We start from the raw sequence: 23,094 nt of genomic DNA on the forward strand, positions 1-23,094 counted from the left end.
AATACTCATTTACACTGCTGATGGATATATAAATTGGTAAAATCTTTCTGGAATATAGTTCTACCCAGATATCCCTTTTGTAGGAATTAATCATAAGGAAAAATGATTAATTTATTCACTCATTAAATAGTTATTGAGTACCCACTGTACTGTGTGCCAAACAATGTTTGTCAGCAGGTGTATACATCAACAGAAAACACATACACATGTAAACATTTTGCTTTTATGGAAACTACATTCTTGTTGATGAGGCAAACAACAAACAAAACATAAAGTGTATTAGAATGAGCCAGGGACTGTGGAGTGGGGAAGCTGGGAAGGAAGATAAGTGTTGGGGTAGGGTTGTGTGTTTGGGATCTCTAAGAATAATACTGTTTAGAATGATTAATCTCCAAGAAATGGGAATAGATGTCTTATTTACTTTATATTTTTCTGAGTTGTTTCTATAATGAACGTGTAGAAGTAGATAACAAATCAACAAACAGTTTTCAAAATAATCAAAATTATTTGACAATATGAGTCCCTGACATATAGAGGTTGGTGTATTTTAGCAGTCTTCCAGATATTATAATGGATGGATTTTGCTTTAGGAAAATAAATATAAATGAATTTATTAGCATAGGGTTTAATTTTGTAGCTTGTCACACTTGGGTGGAAATCTGATTTAGATTTATTTTTCTCAAATCTAGGCATTTTAAAACTTGAATTCATTTAGCAAATTGAAATTCTATTTTGCTTATTTGTAATTAAGAACATTGGGAAGACTATCAGTGTCTCTCACTAGAATTACTAGTGTATCACATAAAAGTTGTTACTAAGTTATTCATTTTATTTACGTTTCAGCACTGAATTTCAAACTTAATCATTTAAAATATCGTATTTTGTATTCAGTACTTCTTTCAAAATCACTTTAAAATGTTTCATGGTGGATTTCATTATATTTCACTTTCATTTTATAAACTATCAATGTAAGAAATTAGGGTAACTTAGAATTTTAGAATTTAATGCAGGAAAATATATTTTAGGAAAACAGTTAAAGGATGGAAAGAAGCCAGAACCATGCAAACCTATCCTCAAGGTGGAATTCAAAACGACTAGATCTGGGTAAGATTTTACTTCATTGCCTATATTCACTGTATATAATTGCTCAAATAGCACTGAAGGCTAGTCTATCATTATTTTTGAAGGCTTACTTTAGAATGGTCTAGCTTAATCTTAAATTGTGTTTTCTTTACAAATTAACTAAAATTGCAAAATTTACAATAAAATCATTCTTTGTATTGTCCCTGTCTAGCAGTTTTACTATATATCTTGGAAAGTTTGAATTGCTTTTCTCATCAAACTTCATACATTCTGTTAGATTAGTCTTCAGTTAACATAGTGTTTATTCACTAGTGACAACTGTGGAATAGCAATGAAGAAAAAAAGGTTTAAAATTTAACCTATTTATAGTATATATGTTAATTACAAAAGTTTATATGTATTCTTCAAAAATTAAATCTCATAGGAATATTTAGCAATTATAAAAATAAATAGAGTTTAATATTAAAGGAAATTAGTTGTATTTGAAGACATCGATTGCCACTATGTATGAATTAGGTATAAGAATTATATGGTTTTTTTACAATTTTACTTATATTTTTCATATGCATCAAATGTTATATTACACATGTAATTTAGGGAAAAATTTTTAATGTTTTTTTTGAAAATTCCCCATCTCTTTAAACTCTAAAGTAGCCCTTTTATTTATATTCTAATCCCACACTGTGTGGTTTTATTTACTAGAGCTATGTAAGAGTAAATTTCTGTACTATATGTATATAGGCCAATGGTTCTCAAATTGTGGTTCCCGGACCCAGCAGCATTAGCTGAGAACTTGTTAGAGATGCAAATTCTCAGACTCCACCCCAGACCTACTGAATCAGAAAGTCTGTGGATGGAGCCCAGCAGTCTGTGTTTTAGCTAGACTCAACAAGAGATTCGGATGCACACTAAAGTTTAGAACAGCTGGTGTATTTCTTTGAATGAATCTCATTAAACTCAATCCTATTCACATTTAGGAAAAGACAGTAGGCTGAACAATCATAAGATTGCTGTTTTTTTCTCCTGATCCTGTTTAACCTTCCCCTGGGATCCACCAGATAGACTGTGCTCAGACAATAGGTTGAATGAATTCCAAGAGGAATAGCATTGATTTAATGGACTATGGCATCCCTCACTAGGTGACCTTTGGCACAGAGTTATTTGACTTCTTTGTGTTTCAATTTCCTCATTGATGACACAAATGTGATAATAGGTCAAAAGGTTGTGATGAATTGAGATGATTATGTATTCAAAACATTTCACAGAGTGCCTGATACATAATAAACTTTCTATAAATGGTTACCCATGTTTTTATTAGAAAACCTCCTACCACCAATTGTTTTTTTTTGTTTGTTTGTTTTTTCAATTTGCTTTATTTGTCCTATGGCAAACAAATGTAATAAAAGCATGGCAGAAAAAAAAAGAAAAAAATGCAGGATGGGATGAAACCAAAAAACCCTGTATTTATAATACAACAGAAAATAATACAACAGAAAATAAATAAACAGAAAGTAAACATTTAAACTAACAATACTAATTGTCTTCTGAGTTATCTATTCATTTTAACAAATATTGATGGTCAACAAAGAAAAAGTGCAGGAAAGATTTTTTTTCCCCTCTCTTTGCTCTACCTGTTCTCATTTTCACTCCTGTATGAAAGTAATATTTATGAGTTGCTGGTTTCTTCCAGGATGGCAGCAATACTTTTCCTTTGGTAGAATTAGAAATAAGAAGAAAAAAAGAAGTCTGGCTGTTTTATGTGCATTTGTAGATACTATAAAATAGATCAATAGGATCACCTTCTTGTAAAGCTAGTCTTTTCTAGCTTTCCAATTTCTTTTTTTTACCTTGGATAGGATATTCAGTAAATTAAACGGGTTCTTTTTTCTCACTCCATGGCCTCTTTCCTTGCGATAGCTCCCCAGAATTCTAATGTGTAGCCAAGGTGAGAAGTACTGTACTACCCCTCCCACCTGGAGCTGAATCACCCTCAGTTAAGTAAGCTGGAACTCTCACCTTTTTCCTGTTCCTAGCAAGTGTCTTGGACGCATGCCACCAGAAGGTGTTCTATCAGTTCCTGTTGACAAATTTCCAAAGTTTATTAGAGGAGCCATCCTTCCCACCTCAGTATCTTCTACATTTTCTTCTCTTTACCTAGAAATCATTCTAGGCAGAAGGAGTCCCTCTTGTCCTTTATAGCTCATCATAAATGTCACACTTTAAGGATGTCTTGGCCACACTGACTAGATTGGGTCTCCCCCAATAGTATACTCCCAAAGCACGGTGTGTTTTTCCTTTGTAGAGCGTATAGTTGTCATTAATAATGAAATTATTTGTTTAATGCACATCTCCCCCGTTAAATATTGAGCTCAATGAAAGAAAGCATGGGACATAACTGTTTCACTTCTAATTGTCCTGCTCCTAGCCTAGTGTTGTGAGGAAGAGAATGATAGGCTGGTGTATAGAAAAGCATAGCCATAATGAATTAGCTGTTATCTGTTAATGATAAAAGCATAGTTTAACTCTGAGACACAGGTAAACTCTGACACAAAAAAAATGGAATCAAGATGTTGTGTAACTTTTATTTTCTAATAAAATGCAGCATATAAAGATCAGACATAGGGAACAGTGACAGTATCATTACTATGGCATTTTAACAGCACTTTTATTAAAGATATGGCACTATTCTTTACATGGCCAGTTGTTTTTTTAAAAAAATCAAGTTAAAAGTTAAGTCAATTCTGTTGAAGTTGTCTCTTTGAAAACCGAATGTGACCCAGGTGTGACGTCCTGCAGCAAATGGTGCTGGAGTGAAGTGATTAAGACTGACCTCTGGAGCCAGACCCCGGGTCTGCATCCTGCCTCAGCTGCTCACTCATTGTGCAACCTGGGCAAATCAACTCAGCTTCCTGTGCCTGTCTCTTCTGTCAGATGAGGATATTATTATCTACCTCAGAATTGAACAGATACATGTAAAGCACTTGGAGCGTACTCTTTAAACCAGTCTCTCATATCAGTTGTCTCCAAGCAGTATTTGGTAATCTCTAACAAAACATCTAAAATGTAGTTATTCTATGATTTTGCTTTCACAAAGCAGGGGAATCTCACTAAAATTATTCCCTAGATTGAGAAACACTACGATTTAAGGCAGTTAATTTTTTTTATTTAAGACATCAGGTAATGAATGGCGATCTATTAGTGGGTTGGGAAAGCAACTTTTTTGGTTGCGACCATTGATTTTTTAACTGACAGACTAGAGTAGGAAATAGCAGAATGCACTGCACATTTTAAGGGTAAGTATTGGTTCATGAAATTTTTGTTCAGTTGTATGTATTTACATATTTTTATATTGTATCATGAAGTTAAATGCACTTCTGACGATAAGTCATAATCATAATATTTGAAACTTTCTGATTTAGTAACTTTAAATAACTGAGGCTTTCGATTGCCAGGTTTGGGTTCAGCTCCCTGTTCTGCCACTTACTGTATTATCTTCAACAAGTTGCTTCACCTCACTGCCCCTCTCTCCTTACCTCAGTGAAATAGGGATAGTAATTCCAACTTCATAAAATTATTGTGAATAACTGGAAGAAATAATGTGTTTGGCACATGATAAGTGATTAAATTCTAGTTCTTTTTCTGTACTTCTGTACTTTTTTTTCACTAGTGGACTACATAAGAAGTTGTAGGCAGGGTCAATTTTTCAACAAGAAGCAACTCTGAATGGGTTCAAGTTTTCAAACAGGTCTTCACTCCATTGAACTCCTTAGAGTTCTGCACTACAGAGTATTAGAAGAGTTAGTTTCTCTTAAGAAATGGACCACCGTTCCAAAAATCACCAGTTTGGGGAGAAGCATCTCTGTTAGGGAACCTAAAAGTGAGTATTATCACAATTCAATTTGGCAATTTAGTCATATTTGGAGAGATTAATTTACGCCCTTTCATTATAACATATGCTGTGGTAAATCTTTTCTGTTTGGAGCCAGAGAGTAGATATTTTCGGTCTTGCAGGACATACATGTCAGAGGTCAGTTGTAACTATTCACCTCTGCCACTGTAGCCCAATAGCTATCATACACAATTCATAAGTGAATGAACGCAGCTGAGTTCCAATAAAACTTTATTTATAAACACTGAAATTTGTAACTTTCATGTGTCATGAAATACTATTGTGTATATTTTCAACTATTTAAAAATGTAAAAATTATTCTTAGTTTGCAGGCCATACAGAAATGGGCAGTACACCATAGTCTGCTGAACCTTGATATTCACACACTACAAACATGATATATTTAAGTTTATCTTTAAGGAACAGATTTTGGGTTTTTAGGTTTATTTATCTTCCCCACCTCCTCTGATGCTAGAATGTATTTTAGAAGGAAAGGTGATTTCTTAAATTTTAATTTTATATATGGACTAAAAGTTGTAGGTGGATTACCTATATAAGAATATGAAAACACGGACTATAGCAAAAACTCAGGGCACATTTGTGATACTCTAGTTCTGAAAATATCTAAACGTCTATTTCAGTCATACCCCTGCAGACTTGTTACCACAAAGTTTTCTCTTCTGTTCCCAGGGCCTTGTTTCCAATGAAAGAATCCCAACTTTCCGAAGCCCCAAAGCAAACACCCTTCTGCACAAAGCTTGTTTCCCCAGAACACGGGCTCACTCTCATATTATTTTTTTCTCCTTCACTGTAGATTGTTCTTTAATAGCCACATCTGTTAACACTCACATTGTGCTTAACAGACACTGTTCTCTGTGCTGTACACATATTAATTTATGTAACCTTAGCAACAACCCTATGAGGCAGGTATCACTGTTATCTCTGTCTTACAGGTGAGGAAACTAAAGCAGAAAGCTTGAGTAACTTGTCTTAGGTCATACAGCTCATAAGTGGCAGAGCCCAGATTTAATTAAGTCTGTACTCTTAACTACACTGCACTTCCCTTTTTAATGAAACCTACTCTCTGTTCACATTAAGCACCAATCCCCAAGATCATACTCATACCGACAGAACCCCCAGCAACAATTGCTCTGCTAAATTGTCTGCTACAAAACTGCAGAGGAAGAAACTTCTTCAGCTCATTCACAGATATGTTGATTGTTGACAATGATGTTTTGGATTCACAGGTTTAGTAATAGTCTTTACATTAGTAAATATGTTTGTATTGCCTTCCTTTTATCATACATGGAGCCTCTGCTCTCCTCATTCTCTTACCACCAATAAATTAGTCAGAAAATGTTTCATATTCATTCTGTCTTCCATCCCAACTCTTGCTAAGCCATAGCAACAAGAGGAGAAACTCATTTGAACAGTATGCCTGCTTTCAGAGACAAAAGCAGTTTCCTTTTGTATTATCTTAGCAGTTTTCATATCCTTACTTGAGACAAAAATAGTATCTTATATCTTTACCTCAAAACCCTCACCTCAATAGTTTGGCTTCCAAGCACCAAGAAGAAAAATATTAGTAGATTAAGTGAATATCCGTTATTCGCTTACCATATGCCATATATTCTCCTATGCATTTTGAAGGTGTTGACTTTCATAATTCTCATAACAGCCCTGTGGAATGGGGACTTTTATTGACTCTGTTTTGGGATATAGAGTCATAGAAAGCTTCAATTAACTTGTCCCAAGAAGTCACAGAATTGGAATTGGAGTCCAGGTTGACTCTGGAGCTGGAGCTTTTAATCAGTACACGGAACATTGTCACAGGTAGCGTGGGCTAGGACAGAATCATCCTAATGATTTACAAGTCACTCAGTATGCCAAGAAGAGAACTCACCTTTAAGTTTCCTACTTACCAGATCACCTTCAATTTAACATTAAATCACGCTCAATGTGAGTTACTCACTAATGTGAACTGTGAGCTGTCTGTGCCTCTAACAGGGTGTCCACACAAGGCACCCCAGCTACTCAGACGACCAGAGAGCTTCACAGATCACTTCCAGGCTACAAATTCAATTCTGAATTCATTAAGTCCAGCTTAGATTTTATGATATCCCAATTTGGTCATAGTACTGGGTCTTATACCTGTTTAGGAAATATCCACGGGCAGATTTATGTTTTATTTCCCCTAATGGGTGTAGACCTCTGAGTCCATGGACTCGTAAAATTTCAAATTCTTCATCACATAACCTTCCCTGTTTTCGTGTTATTTTTTATTATGTCGGATCAGAAAGTTTCAGTCTTACATTGGCTAATTCTCATTTTATGACTATCTTCAGAGGGAGTCTTTCTTAAGACTTACCTCAGATTTATCTTTATTATCTTCATTCTCTCAAAACTAGAACATTTTCTCCCAATCTTATTCTTCAAACCTTTTACTTAACGAGGATAAATTCTCATTCACTTTCTTAATTTTAAGATAACATTTGACTTAACATGCCGTAACACTTTTATGGTATAATCCCATATATCTAGAAAACTAAGAATACTAGATTGAGAGCTCTGCCTTCTGACATTAGAATACCTCATTTAGTAGCTATATGAGTGTATGCTATATATTGAGTTTTGTCTATGGTTTCTATCAATTTAAAGTGCTAAGATTCCTCTATTTCTAAGCTTTTACCTGTATTCGTTTTTAATTTATTACCGCTAAAGTAAAACTAATATCACATTTTTAAGTCTACTGATACAAAAATCCGTTTTGATATCATTTGCAAGTTTTACTTGTTAACTTTGACAGTGAACACGTATGGAGCTCTTGAACTACATTCAACCAATGGCAGTTGCTAAAATGGAGGTGATGTAGCTTGAATCTAAGAAAAAGGAGCACAAACAGAATGGTTCCCTGATAATTCAGAACGCTTTAGAGCCAAGACTCCCAGCGCTGGTATTTTATCCTGAAAGAGACCAAAAATGAAGAAATAAAAAGCAGGACTAGTCGATTCTAAACAGTAGATTCTTTTCTAAAAAGGAAAAAAATAGGAACACAGAATATCACGTCCTTGAAGTGTTTATAAGGAGAGAGTATGTTAAGTTTTGCTTGCTGCTCGAGAAAGATTGATTAGAATAACAAGAAAGATTAGGAGATTTATATTGTAGGAAGGATTCATTTGTAAGAATACTTTATTAGCATCATTTCAAACATGTGCCAATGTAGGGACATTAAAAGAAGAAAAGAAATGGTGGATTCACAATAGAAAGTACTGGTGTAGAACATGTATTCAGTGAATTCAGCAGTAAATATAAGTAGCAATTATGTGTCACAGGAAGAATAAGACACAGTTTTTTGTTTTTACTTTAAACAAACGAAGATCTCGTATGATTAATGGCAGAAAAGAATGAGCTGTTGGCATTGGAGACACTGAACATGAAAAGGGAATAATTTTGGAAGAAAGTTTTCGAGCAAATTTCTTATGATGAGTACAAAGTATAGATAGAGAAGATAACTTTCTTTTTTAAATACTAACGGCATTATCATGTGATTATATGATCCAGATACATTCTTTTAGAAATGATTTTTGGCCACAGAACCAAAAGTCTTAGGATTAAGATAAGTTTTGGGTCCTGAAATGGAACATTGAACTAGGTGAAGTAGATGACAAGAATAAAAAGTGCAGTACAAGGGAATATGCTGGCTAAAGGATGAATGGCGCGGGAGAATTAAATGACGGAAAAGGAGACTTCTTGGCCCCTGCTGCAATGAGCAGCACACATTAAGCACTTAGTAAATGCTTGTTGAGTGGATGAGTCATAAGAATATTCTGACTTAATTTGTATAGTTTTTTTGCGTAGCCTGGGAAGCAGAAAATTCTTCAGCATAAAGTACATTTTAGCAGTACTTGAATACAGAGTGTAGTGACAAATATGGTAATATCAGATTGGCAAACTGTTTTCATGGTATTTCAAAGGAAAAATTCTTTTAAAGATGTATATTTAATTAGTCCACAATTATATTAATCTCATTTTATCCACTGTGAATATCTTATTCTCTGAAGTGGTTTTAAAAAGTATCTAGATTTTTTGTTTTTTAAGTTATAACATTTAATAAAATCCTCACAAGAGAAGTGTATTACCTGTAATTCCACCATTCTCAAACAATTTTTTTTTTATTTGTTCATTTTCCCTAAGTCTCTTTTCAGATATATATCCATTTTCACTTGATTCTTAGAGCACATTCAGTTTGGTATTTTTTTTTAACATAACATGTCTAAAGTGTTACTAGTTTTTATCAGTTTTTTAAATAGTCTTAAGGGCTGTGTAGTTTATTCATACATTCTTCCCTTTTGTTGAACATTTAGCTTTTTTGATATAGATAATCAGATTTTAAATATTACTGATAAAAATGTAGGAGTGCACATATCCTTTCTTATATTATACATAGTACAATAGTAAAATCTGTTGAATTGTTTCTTTACAATTTCAAGTTGTGAAATTTTGAAGATGAAAGATTTTTATGAATCTTGACAAATTGGCACATTACTTTTTGAAAATATCTGTGTATGCTTAAAACTGAGTATAAAATATAACAGTTTCACTTGTCCTATGAATGTGGGATTATTTTTGTTTTATTAATTCACTAACCTTAAACAATCAGCACTTTTTCTGTAAAATTATCTTAAATTCTGTAACCACATTGTGAACACCTAAATGACTGCTGTTACTGGAAAGGCAACCTGCTGTGATAATAAGGGGTTGAAGTTAAATTTGTTTGTATCTGCATGCAAAGCAGCAGTGACTCATAGAAACTTTCCAATTTAATTTTTTGTACACAGTCATCCAGCTAAGCGTTGATGTTTTGGAGGGACCAGAAATTACTCTTATGCTTGTCTGTGCCCCTCTATCTAGAAACTACCTTATGAGTTTAACAAGATAAATATGTTAGTGGTTGATACTTACTTGGTAGCAATTCTTCCATTTTTAAATCCTAAAACAGAATTAAAAACCTTGTAGTTTTTTAATGTGTATTATTTGTAAAAGGGCACAGTTTCATTTCAAATCTAATTGTTTTCAAAATTGTTACTTATTTGTTAAGGCTATTCAGGTGTGCCCTTCTGATACTGCCTCTAGTTTGTTCTTCCTATTTTCCTACTACTAAAGTTCATTCTGAGCTTTCCTACAATTTCATCTTTTAGAGCCATGCCTTATTCAGCATCTAAATTAGTTCTCTGGTGCATCCTTAAAGCTTTATGGATTGTTCAAGCTAATTTAAGGATAGATTTCTCATCATTATTCATCCTACTTTACATTTTTTCCCATTCCTAAAGATGATTTCACGTAAGATCTGTTCATAAATTGAATATCTTTGTTGTGGTTTACATACTGTTCTAGTACCTTTACTTGGCTGCTTATATATAGATATCAGCTTGTATGATTTAAATTATGTCTTTCTAGAGGATAGTGATCAAGTCCCTGGATTAGTAGACATTTGGTCTTGTCCAAAACATCCACAGAGACATTTGGTCCACCCCAAAAGGTCGTTGATATTTGGTCATATTTCGTCCTGTCTAAAACATGCATTGAGATATTTGGTCCATGATTCATTAAGAAAGGTTATTATTGGCAGGACAGCCACAACACAATTGATGGACCGATAGAATATGGTAGTATTTTTAATGTATTAATCCTATAAGCCAAAAGTATGAATAAACATTATGGGCTGTTTGAACACAAGGACATTTTTTAAGTATGGACATTTTTGACAGGACCAGATATCAAGGACCGTTTGGCATGGACCACATATGCTTATGGATATTTCGATAGGTCCAAAATTTCAGTGACCTTTTGGCATGTACCAGATGTCTCCATGGACATTTTTAACAGGACTGAAGTTCAATGACCTTTGGTTTGGGTATGGACCAAATGTCTCCATGGATGTGTTAGACAGGACCAAATATCCTGCAAGGCCTTGTCTTCAGTAAATAGTTTGAAAACTATGCAACGTTCTCTCATAGGTAAACTTTGAAATCATACTTGTATGCAGTCCGTTGAATGAAAATTAATTCCACACGACAAAGAGTACATTAAGTACTTTAGATTTCTTTTTGAAAATATGTCTAATTGTTGCATAAATTGTCTTATTCGTATAGATTCTAGAGAGAACCCAAAGTAATGGACTAATATGAATTACTGTTGTGTCCTTATAAATCTCATGCATACTAAACAACCTGCATATTAACACTATAATACATCGAAATCCAAAAGCATAATTTTTGTGCAATTTTTATCATTAGGATAGATCTACCTAACTCACTTTATCTTAAACACTGAGCAGTAGGTCTGTGGTATTTAAAATGTATATTTGACCAACGATTTTTGGGATACCTAGCTAAAGCAGGGGAGTACAGAGGTAAAATATACTTTCTGTGTCATGAAGAAGCTCACAATACAAAGGGTATCTAAATAAACAATGACAACTCAGTGTGGTAAATGTTGAAAAGAGGTACGCTAAGGGTGCTTAGGAACTTAGGAAGGACATCCACTCATTCGTGGTGGATGGGTCAGAAAGGGTTTTCTGAGGAGATAATGATTGGACTGAGTTTTATAGGAGAAACGGCAATTACCCAAACAAAATGAGGGGGACTATATCTCAGGCAGTGAGCAACTATACAGGTGCTATTGTACTAATAAAAGCTGCAGGTTATTAGGGCCTGCACTAAAGTAATCGTGGAGATAAAATGGAGGAGACAGGTTCTTAGAGCAAACAGGAGGTGTCTACAAGATCTGGGATTGTGTCATATATTACTATGTATTACTTTATTCATTGTGTTGTAGCCACACTGGCCTTTTGAGGTCCTCAGATACACCAGACTCGTTCCGGACTTGAGGCCTTGGCAGGGGTTATTCCTGCTGCCTAGAAGGTGCATCCTTCTCCTACTCCAGTATCTTTGAATGGCTGGCCCCTCTTCATTCGGATCCGACCACTGTCTTACAGTTAATCCCTCAAGTCCCACCCTCACAGTCAGCCCATCACTCTATCTCATTTTATTTTCTTCATAACACTATCATAATGTGTTTACTGTTTGTCTAGACTAAACATGAGAATACTGTTTTATTCTCAGGGTTATAGGTGCTCAAAAAATATTTGAGAGAAGGAACGGGTAGTGTATGGAACCGAGTTGAACAAATTGGTTATACAAATGGGTTTTTGGGTAGAAGTAAAGAGTGCTTCTTATAGAAACACAACTTTAGCCAAAGCTACTGCCAAGGTCAAGCTAGGGAGGTTAATCAGAAGCAGGAAGCATATGTACTTCCCTGAAGTGTCTAGCCTATTAAAAAGTCCAATCAAAATTATAAAATGTCCAAATTAACACCTTCCTAACTGTCTTAAAAATGAGGGTCTTGGGGAACATCCACCATCATTAAAAGGTATTCTGCTTAAAGTAATGGAATAAAAAGTATATTACTTCTAGACCTTTTTATAACTTAAAAAAAGGCTAACCTTTTATTTAAAAAAAAATAGATTATCTACCTGTATAATTCACACGTTATCTAGAAATAGTTTAGATCCCTAGAACTTTTAATGTAATTCCAAATGCCAACAAAGACTTTGCATTTTATAATTTCACTGTCTAGTGTTAAAATATTTAACTTTATTTTATTATTTTATTTATGATTAATTTCTTCTTGTAAGATATTCATTTCATTAATGTTTATTCATCAAGTCTGGGGCATTAGAATGAAAAAAATAAAACCTGTCGGGGTTCATAGGTCAGGTGATTTCCTGCCTGGCAAACATAGATGATTTTTTAACAACAGTACATAAAATAAGAAAAGTTAAAAAAATATATGTGCATGCATTTATTGCTGGGTTTGGGAAACTTATTTTTATGAAAAATAATGTTTCCTTGGTTTTCCTTTCAAACGATTTCTTACCCATATTTTTAATTGTATATTTTTTTTCTCCTGTTACAAGACTACAGAACACTTAGCTGCCTTTTGAAAATAAATCTACCTAATTGCCATGGTGTTATTTAATACCATGTTAACAGTTTGTCTAATAACTGGTCATCTACCTGGCAATCCTTTCCCAGTATCTCCATGGAAATATGATTTTGTAATGTTTAGCTCAGCATCTTCCTGTTCATGGTCCTTATAGTAATAATACTTGTTTTTTTAAGTTGAATATATGTAAAAGCACACTTATCAGACTGTTCTTGAAATATTTTATATAAAATATCGCGCCCAGGCATCCCACTCTCTAAAAGTTTAAGTTTGGACTCCACGCTTCTTCCTAGTCTGTTATATTTAGTTGTATGCTGTTATTTCAAAATACAGAAGAGAGGAGATATAGTCTATTTATTCATTATATGTAACAAAAAGTGGAATAAAATTAAATTTTCTTTCCTGACACAGTCATAATAATCACAGTATGCTAAGAGATTGAAACAAGGAATGTATGGGTGTAGTTCTATTCAGGACAAAATTTTAAGCTCTGGTTACTGTCATTTAGCTGAATTAGTTTGGTGGTGAAAAATCTAAATGATAGTAAGCTAGACAATGATTAGGGTAACATACATTACTGTTAATTCATCCATTTACCTACTTCGTGCTGTTTTGGATGCAGAAATGAACAAAACGAACAAAACCCCTTGCCCTTGTGGAGCTTACATTTTCATGAGAAAAACACTAAGCAAAATAATTACATTAATTGTAGCAATAAATGCTATGAAAAAATAATAAAGCAAAGAGGGAAAACTGGGATACACGAGGGTGTAGTTTTAAATAAGAAAATACTATACACACAAACACATATATACATATGTTATTTTAATTATTTTGAATGAGTAAAATCTTTATAAAAAACAATTGTGTTATTTAATGTCATATTGATATATTACGTATAAATTACATACCAGTACTACTACTACTCTAAGTAAATTTTAGTTGAGTTTATTGTTTTAGGTAAGAATAAATATAATTTAGAAGTTTTCATTTTTTTCCCCACAAATCACAAGAAGGGAACCTTTTACAAGGGGTACTAGTGATTTTTTTTTTAATAATAATAATAGGTCATTCTTACTAAGGCTGTACTGTGCTTTGCATAATTTGTGCTTTGCATATATTAATTCAATAATTGTCTGAGGGTAGGTACTTGTCACTCGATCTCCATTTTATAGATGCAGAAGCTACGCACAAAGAGGTTACTTACGTGCCTTGTCCAAGATCACACAGAAAGTCAAACCAGAACTGACTTCAAAAATGCAGGCAGTGTAGTTCCAGAACTAGCACTTTTATCTATTGCATATTATTGCTTACTGTTTGTACTAAATGTGAAGGGGGGAAGATAGATATACCGGCCATAGAGTAAACATTAAAAAACTACCAAAAAATCATAAATGAAGAGATTTAAGAAAACCGTATGTGGAACATTTTAAATCATCTGTATAATGTACCATAAAAATCTTCCCCACCAACGAACGAGAAGATACATATGGCAGATCAAGAACTAATTTCCTTACAATGCGAAGAACTCTTACAAACCAATTAGAAAAGGATAACTAATCTAATAAAAACATGGCAAAAAACGTGAATAAGCAAGTCAATGATAAAGAAATATACACAGACCAAAACATGAAAAGATACTTGTTTTTTTTCCTCTTTTGCTTATTTAGATATGCAGTTTTAAAAAGTGGGTCTATCCATATCATGAATATAAACATTACATTTAAACTTCATGGGGATTGGGGAAAAACTTTGTAAGCATAAACGTGTGTGGGAGGAATCACAAAATATCAATAGACTTCACTTTTTAAGAATTTAATACTTCTCTATGGCAAGAAAATCTATAAATAAAATCAAAAGTCAAATGACAAAAGGAAAGATATAACATATGTAACAGGCAAGGATTAATATGCTTTGTTGATAAGGAATTCTTACATAGCAATAGGAAAAAAATTCCTAACATCCCATTGTAAAAATGGGCAAATAAAACAATCTTGAAGAACAAACTGAAGGTCTTACACTATCAGATATAGTAGCTAAAACATTATGATATTGGTGCAAGAATACACAAACCAGCCAACTAACCAATAAGACAGAATGGAGAAAGAGAACCATATATATAGTCACCTGATTAATGACATAGGTATAAATTTTGTAAGGCAGTGGGTAAAAGATGGTCTTTCTATTAAATGGTGCTAGTGAATTGACTATCTGCATGAAAAAAAAAGTGGGTCTAGATAAATCATTTGATTTGATAATGACTAATAGAGAGACAGAGTTGTAGGACTAATCAGAAGTGGCAGGCTGGCAACTGATAAATGTGCATGGTAGCTGTGGTGTGAGAGCATACCAGCCAAGGTTCCAGGAGAGAATGAAGCACTACAGAAAATGATTCGAGTGACTATTTTCTCACTTTTGTTAGGGGTGATTTGTAGCTAGTACATTTCTGATGCATCAGTGAGAAGTTAATTCGTTAGGTACAATGAATGCCTTAAGCCATTAACATTTTCTCTTGGAACTTCTCTTGAGAAGGCCTGGTTTTTAGGGTTGGAAATAAAGGCAGTCCATTCAAGAGACTTCTCAGCAGAAACCCAGGGAGAATTTTTTGACAACTGTGTAAAGAAGATAAAGGGAAAAAAATTAGGGACCAGCAGGAGGTGTGAAATTCAAATGTGGTCAGTGTCCATTCTTATTAATAGGTTAATTTTCAGGAATTCACCTGGGTGTTACCTAATACAGTTTAAAAATCCACATGCAAATATTCAATTAAATAATGCATCAAAATATTAGAATTTAAGGTTTGATTATTTCACTAAATAAAAAAATTTAAGATATAGCAAGAAAAAACTTAGTCTCCACCATGCTATTTATAATCCTAACTATGCATTTTATTTCCAGGGAACCTTTTATTATTTTATCAGGAGGTTTGTCATATGATACTGTAGGAAGAAGACCTTGTTTAACAGTTATGCATGGGAAAAGTACTGCTGTGCTAGAAATGGACTATTCAATTGTTGATTTTCTAACGCTATGTGAAACACCGTACCCCAATGGTAAGCTTTGCATCTGTAAAACTCACTTTCCATAAATATCTATTATTCAACGCAAAGACCTATATATTATCTAAGTAGTTTTCCTTATTGTATTGTGCTCATTCTTCTGGGAAGAGATGCTGCCTTCATAACTTTGTAAATTTTATTTCAGAAGTTAATTTTGTTTAATAAACTTAATCTGTTTAGTATTACATATTAACAGTAAGTACCTTTAAAGGATAAACGAAACAATCCACATTAAGAAATGTTTTAAAATTCTGTTATATACTAGTGTATCAGTCCAAGTTCTCCAGAAAAACACAACCATTAAGAGATAGAGATAGAGATGGAGAGAATTTAAGGAACTGGTTCATGAAGTTGTGGAAGCTGATACGTATAAGATGTATAGAACAAGCCTGTAGGCTGAAAATTTAGGAAAGAGTAGATGTTGCGTTCTTGGGTCCCAATTCTGAAGGTAGGAAACTCGGGCAGGTTTCTATGTTGCCACCTTGCAAGAATTGCTTCATTTTCAGAAAATTGCAGTTTTTGCTCTTCAGGCAATGATGGGTTGATTGGATGAGCCCCACCCACATTATCTAGGATAATCTGCTTTACTCAGTCTACTGATTTAAATGTTAATCGCATCTAAAGCATTTAGACTAGTGTTTGACCAAACACCCGGGCACCATGCTCTAACCAAGTTGACATAAAATTAACCATCACAACTAGCATTTCAAGAGGAATTTAAGTCTGGATCTTTCTTCATTTGAAGCTAATTGAGATGTAAAGATGCAATGCATTTTATAGGTAGCTGGCACATATAAATATATCCAAGAAAAAGATTATAATATAATAATAGTACTCCATTGAGTTCCTGTCAGATTCAATAATGAGAGTTGTTCTTATGGGTATTCAGATTTAAATTTTGTGTTTCTCATACATGGCCTGCCTTGTAATTTGTAATACCATAGAAGTTACTGTGAGCTTCTTGTCTTACTCATCTTTACAAAACTGAAATAATCGCATACAGGTTATTATATAGACTTACCTCATTTGAAACGTAGTATCTTTAAATTATATGCAGTACAAGATGAGAATGTTACGTACTTGAAAGAATGGGGCAAAATAAAATGCAAACCAAGCAGAAACTGTTTATTATATAATTTGCTGTCCTCTTGCGTATTTAAAACTATTGTTCATGCATTGTTTTCCTATTCCAGATTTTCAGGAACCGTATGCTGTGGTTGTTCTTCTAGAAAAGGATTTAGTACTTATAGATCTAGCACAAAATGGGTAAGAAAAAAATTTGGTGAGCGATTATTTTAGTATGTTGAGAAAAAATGTTCTTTTTTAGCATAGGCTGGGCTGTTTCATTTCTTTGAAAACACTACATTTATATTCATAACCTTGACCTCTGTTTAGAGATCCAGGTGCACATTTCTAATTACCTGCAAAATTCCTCTTATTATGTTGATGAAATAGAATTTCCATTCTTTAAGTCAAAATTTGTTAAATTTCTGAAATTTTATGATTCAGCCTAATACTTGGGTACACAGGGGACACACAACATCAGCATGTCCAAAGTTGATCCCTTCACAGTTTACCTCCAGAATAAGCTCTTGCAGCTGTATTCACTCTCCGGCAGTGTGTCATGAAAACTATTAGGTTAATTTCACATGCAGCAACAATCTTGCTGTTCTTCTCCTTAAACCACTGTGGTTCTCTGTTGTTTTTTGATTTAAAAACACCTCAGCCTGCTACTGTTCACAGTAGGAATTCAGGGTACCTGTTTTATCACTGCCTTCCTGCAGGTGCCTGATTTCCTAGAAAAACTGAACTGGGTGTTAAACAAACATCACACTTCCATATGCTTTCTTACATAGTTTCCATCAGCTCAAACACTCCAGTTCTTTCACTGCCATCAAAAGTCCATCTTTCAAAGTCAGCTGCCTTTTCCTCTTTAAGTTTTTCCTATTTTTTCTTAACCATTTTCTCGTTGCAAATTCCCACCATCACTCCTTTATAACTTTTTTTGGTATTTGCCATATTTTGCTTTTTCTAACATAGATGATGCTATGTTTACTTATAAATTCGTTGAATGGAAGAACATTGTACTATCTATTTGTATCTCCTGAGAGATAGTCATTAAATAGGGTTTTAATTGAGTTTATCCATTCAATATTTCAGTATTTCTCAACTGGGGGCAATTTTGCCCCCCAGGAGATATTTGGCATTGTCTGTGTAGACACTTTTATTGAGAGGAGGTTGTGCTACTGCCATCTAGTGGTGAAGAACAGGGATGCTACTAAACATCACTGGATAGTCCCCTCACAATAGTTATATGACCCAGTATGTGAATAGTACTCAGATTGGAAAATCCTGAGGTATGAGTGAACAGTATTATTTCCCTATTTTAAGGCATTCCTAAATTCAAATCAACTTAGTACACGCTACCTGTAATAATCAGTTGTTTTTTTTGAAAATAACAATACCATTGTGGAACAAAGGAATTTAAAACATTATTTCTAAAAGACAGCCCTAGAATAACATATTCGTAATATGATTATATATATTTTTACTTAGGTAAATTTTCAAATAGTGAGACTTTTCACATGCACTCTGTACTGACATATATTTAAGTTAAAGAAAATACTGTGCAAGTAACTTGTGACTAGGCATTTTATTTAGCAAAGGTATCAGTTAAATGTGTAGTCGTAGTAGAATAATTGAGCTAAGGATTATAAAGTGTGTTTTTAAAGAGAAAAAGTTGCCTGCCATTTTTTAATGCACGTTTTTGTTTGTTTTAAGTTTGACTTCTGTTTTCTTATGTATTGTTGAGGAGGGAGCAATGGCAGTTGGGTTCATTTTGAAAGGACTTTTCTGACATTTTCTCCTATAACTTTTTAGTTATTGTCAGTAGTAGGCTGATCAATATATATCTAATTTTTGCCGTTTAGCCACTCTGAACTTTTTAGACTTTTGAAGCCAGTTTCTGGTTTTACACATATTTTTCAGTAACCATTCTCCATTCCACGGACTTTAAAACCAGAAAAGAAATATAATTGTATTTCTGGTTAGGATTTTAATTAATTTTATGATTTTTGAAAGCATTTTTTGCTTTATTTAACATAATTTCATATCTAAAAAACATTTAAGATAGAATTTTATTCAGATTATCACTAAAACAAGATAGCATTTCTAGATTAAATATTGCACTAGGAATTACCCTAATGGAAAAAGAGGATAATTAAAAATCTGTATTCACTTTACTGATACAGGAATGAGGTATCTGTCTGTTGTTTGAGAATCTTTTAGCTTAATGATTAAGAGCACAGTTTAATTTCTGCTTCTCCTTGCTAGCTGGCATGCCTTTGGAACATTACTCTCTGAGCTTTTGTTCTTCAGTAAAATGCATGTATCATAAGTTTGGTGCATGAAGTAAATAAGATATATGTATATAAAGCACTTAGTCCGGTGTGTTGGCACATGGTATGTAGTTCCAACTGCAGCTTTTCTATTTACTCTTCTAATTGAGCAGCGGTCATTATATAAGATGTCATGTTTTTCATATTTGCATAAATTAAATCTATTAAATCTCTGGGGTGGAATGTTTGTAATTTCTAAAGTTTCATAGAGCAGAACATACTATCCTAAAAGTTTTAAAATATAAATTCAGGTAGTATGTTAATATGTTAGGTGGACCTTCAAAGGATGTTAACTTTAAATTAATCAAGCTTTAAATTATTTTTCCATTCCAAAACTATAAATATTTTTAAGAAGTTTTCATTGTTGTATTATCGTAGGTAATAATTTGTTAATTTAATAAATATTTTTCTATTCCTGTTGTTAAAGATATCCTATATTTGAAAATCCCTACCCTTTGAGTATACATGAATCTCCTGTTACATGTTGCGAATATTTTGCTGATTGTCCTGTGGATCTTATTCCTGCACTTTATTCAGTTGGAGCTAGACAGAAACGTCAAGGTTACAGCAAAAAGGTATTGAACACGAGTTTTAGTATATAATTTTACATTAATACATTAGTATTTTATATTCATCACCTTGGAGTGTTTCATAACATTGCATACCTTTTCTACGGAAAATATAGAGAAGATTCTTTTTGGAAGCAAAATATATTGTTTCCTGTTGTCATATGTATGAAGACGTGTGGAATGCCTGGACATTGCTTTATGTAATCATCTTTTCTTATAGGAATGGCCCATCAATGGAGGTAATTGGGGCTTGGGTGCTCAGAGTTACCCAGAAATAATTATTACGGGGTAAGTAAAAGTCTGTTTTCACCAAATAAATGAATAGTAGCTAAATATAATTAAGAATACATGAATTGGGCAAATAGTGCTTTCCTTTATGCTATAACATAATAAGAAATAAGTTACTGCCTAGAAGCTGCGAATTTACCGTGAATTTTATCTTTTCCTCATTTTGATGACTGTCTTTTTAAATAACAATGTACTTCAAAGAATGAAAAACTATTTTTTTTCATCACATTCTTAACTCATTTGCTTTTGATAGGCATGCTGATGGGTCAGTTAAGTTCTGGGATGCTTCTGCAAGTAAGTATATTGAATATTATTGTTATATGTTATACAGTCATTGCTTTTGTACAACCTTTATTGTAATAATTGCATAACTAACATTTAGTTTGACATTTGGAGGCTATACACTTAATACCTATTAATCATGTATTAGGATTTTTAATAGATTAAAGATATTTTCAGGATATTAATTAGTAAATCAAGAGTAGTTCTCAACAGAAGTCCTCAAATTCTTTCTTCAAAATTTCTTCAAAACTTCTCTTCTTCCTAAGTCAGAGGTAGGAGAAGCGGGAATGTGTTTCAAATCGACATGAATTTGTAGAATAATTTAAATATGTGATTCTAAACTTATGTCACAAAATTTGTGTTGTCTTTTTGAAATATATCCGGTTATATAATAGCAAAAAAGGAAAAAATGCTTTGAATGGCTGATTTTTGCAAAACATACATAGCAAGCCCGTAGAATCCAGTTAACTCAGGATAAATTATGTTTCATCCTGTAGAAGTATTAGATAATATTGGTTCCTTTTGTAGATAAAATATTAGAAAATAATTTTAGAAAGCAAAATATATTCTTTATTATTTTTATTTTATACGTTTTTTTCACAAAGTCCTTTTGTTACTCATTTGTTTTAGGTTATCCAAATTCATCATGATGGTGAATTTTTTTTAATGAGTACAATGAGTGCACTTTTTTTGGTCAGTGAGTACACTGAGAACATAGCTAAAAGTATAGTAGAGAAAGGTAGACCTAGGAATAAAACATGCTTCAAATAAATCTAGGTTATTTCTTTACATAATGTGACTGATTAAATATTACCTTATATTTGTTCTTTTTGTATTAAATTATCTAACACATATTATCTTTTTTCTAGTAACTCTACAAGTATTATATAAGCTAAAGACAGCTAAAGTATTTGAAAAGTCAAGAAATAAAGAGGACAGGCCAAACACAGACATTGTTGATGAAGATCCGTATGCCATTCAGATCATCTCCTGGTGTCCAGAAAGTAGAATGCTGTGCATAGCCGGGGTTTCAGCTCATGTCATTATTTATAGATTTAGCAAACAAGAAGTGATTACAGAAGTCATTCCGGTAACAGTCTCCTAGTTATTTTCAATGTCAGATGTTTGATGTTTTCAAGTTTTTGACTTAGGAGAAGATTATTTGCAGTCAGTTGTGTCTAGAATTTTTGAAGAGACTTCAGTATTTATATTACCATCTATATTTTGTGAAAAATTGCGTATTTTTATGCATATCTTCTTACTGAACATGAAGTCCGTAAATACATCATTTTCTTCATTTGAAGAAAGCTAATTTGAGTATGAGCATACCCTCATTTGGTGTTAACAGGGGTGCCATAAATTTAAAATCATAATGCGTGTGTGTGTGTGACTAGCACACATACGCATTGTCATTTTTTAAAAAGCTGAGTCAGAAACAACATTCTTTGCTTTGCCAAATCCTTTCTTTAGAAATCTTGCTGAATTTTTACCTTTAAAAATGTTCTTGCCACTGAAGTGTACGTGTGTGTGTATAAACTGTAATAAAATGTCCAGTCATTATTGGGAGTAGGTAAGCTGTCTTACTTTTACGACAGATGCTTGAAGTTCGACTGTTATATGAGATAAATGACATGGAATCCCCAGAGGGTGAACAGGCACCCCCTCTGCCAACACCAGTGGGGGGTGCCAATCCTCAACCCATTCCTCCTCAGTCTCATCCTTCCACCAGTAGCAGTTCTTCCGACGGGCTTCGTGATAATGTCCCTTGTTTAAAGTAAGTTATAAAAAAAAATACAGATGTTTTGAAAATTATCTTTTAATTTAGATAAATTGTAAGCACTAGTAAAGCTACCGTAACATTTTTCTGTGATAGAGTAAAATGGCATAAGAGCATCTCTTTCTGTGTTGCACTGTGATTGATTCCACTTATTTTTCTGTGATGTCAAGAAGAATATGATTGCATTGCATGACTTTATTCTTGAAGTACTAAGATTTGGTCTTTAAACATACTACTTGGACCAGCATGAATCTTTCTCTGTATGTATAGCTCAGTCCTCTAAAGCCATGACGTTTTTCAGTCTGAATTTATATATGGATGAAATGGATATTTAGACTGCTTTCTACCATTCTGAAAATTCTATTTTTTCAGTCTTTAGAGATTTACTTTTTTGTAATCATTTTGTCTTTTTCTGAATCTTCTCTAGCACCACAGCATTATTAATTAAATGCCTTTGCTGTCGTATTCTGGATCTGAATACATTTTGTTTTTATATGGGAATAAATTGGATCAAGTTCTCTTTCCTTTTTTCTGTCTAATTGTATTGTGTGGTTTAATTTTTCAAAGCGTGTGAGTCTTAAATATGGCAGAGAAATAAAACAACGAGGAACGAGTTAAAAATCATTGAAGAATTTTATAAAGACTGTGATTAAAATGTTACATTTACAGAGAAGCCAATTAGGGTAATGATTGAAAAATGGTTATGGAAAATGTCACAAAGATTCAGTACAAGAGTGGGGGC

General features: G+C 33.3%; 1 protein-coding gene across 4 annotated transcripts in view; it reads left to right on the forward strand.

The window, feature by feature from the left end:
* The window catches only part of STXBP5 (syntaxin binding protein 5), a 163,678-nt gene that overhangs the window by 79,354 nt on the left and 61,230 nt on the right, over positions 1-23,094 (forward strand). For 3 of the 4 annotated variants that reach the window (XM_033098931.1, XM_033098951.1, XM_033098962.1), the window contains exons 9-16: positions 1,026-1,104; positions 15,878-16,032; positions 17,232-17,304; positions 19,864-20,011; positions 20,226-20,293; positions 20,547-20,587; positions 21,445-21,665; positions 22,171-22,349. In XM_033098931.1, coding sequence (XP_032954822.1) covers positions 1,026-1,104; positions 15,878-16,032; positions 17,232-17,304; positions 19,864-20,011; positions 20,226-20,293; positions 20,547-20,587; positions 21,445-21,665; positions 22,171-22,349 — 964 coding nt within the window. The remainder of the gene's footprint in view (positions 1-1,025; positions 1,105-15,877; positions 16,033-17,231; positions 17,305-19,863; positions 20,012-20,225; positions 20,294-20,546; positions 20,588-21,444; positions 21,666-22,170; positions 22,350-23,094) is intronic. The other variant, XM_033098940.1, reaches the window with a different exon arrangement.

Source organism: Rhinolophus ferrumequinum, chromosome 3 (assembly GCF_004115265.2).
Source record: "Rhinolophus ferrumequinum isolate MPI-CBG mRhiFer1 chromosome 3, mRhiFer1_v1.p, whole genome shotgun sequence".
Taxonomy (NCBI): Eukaryota; Metazoa; Chordata; class Mammalia; order Chiroptera; family Rhinolophidae; genus Rhinolophus; species Rhinolophus ferrumequinum.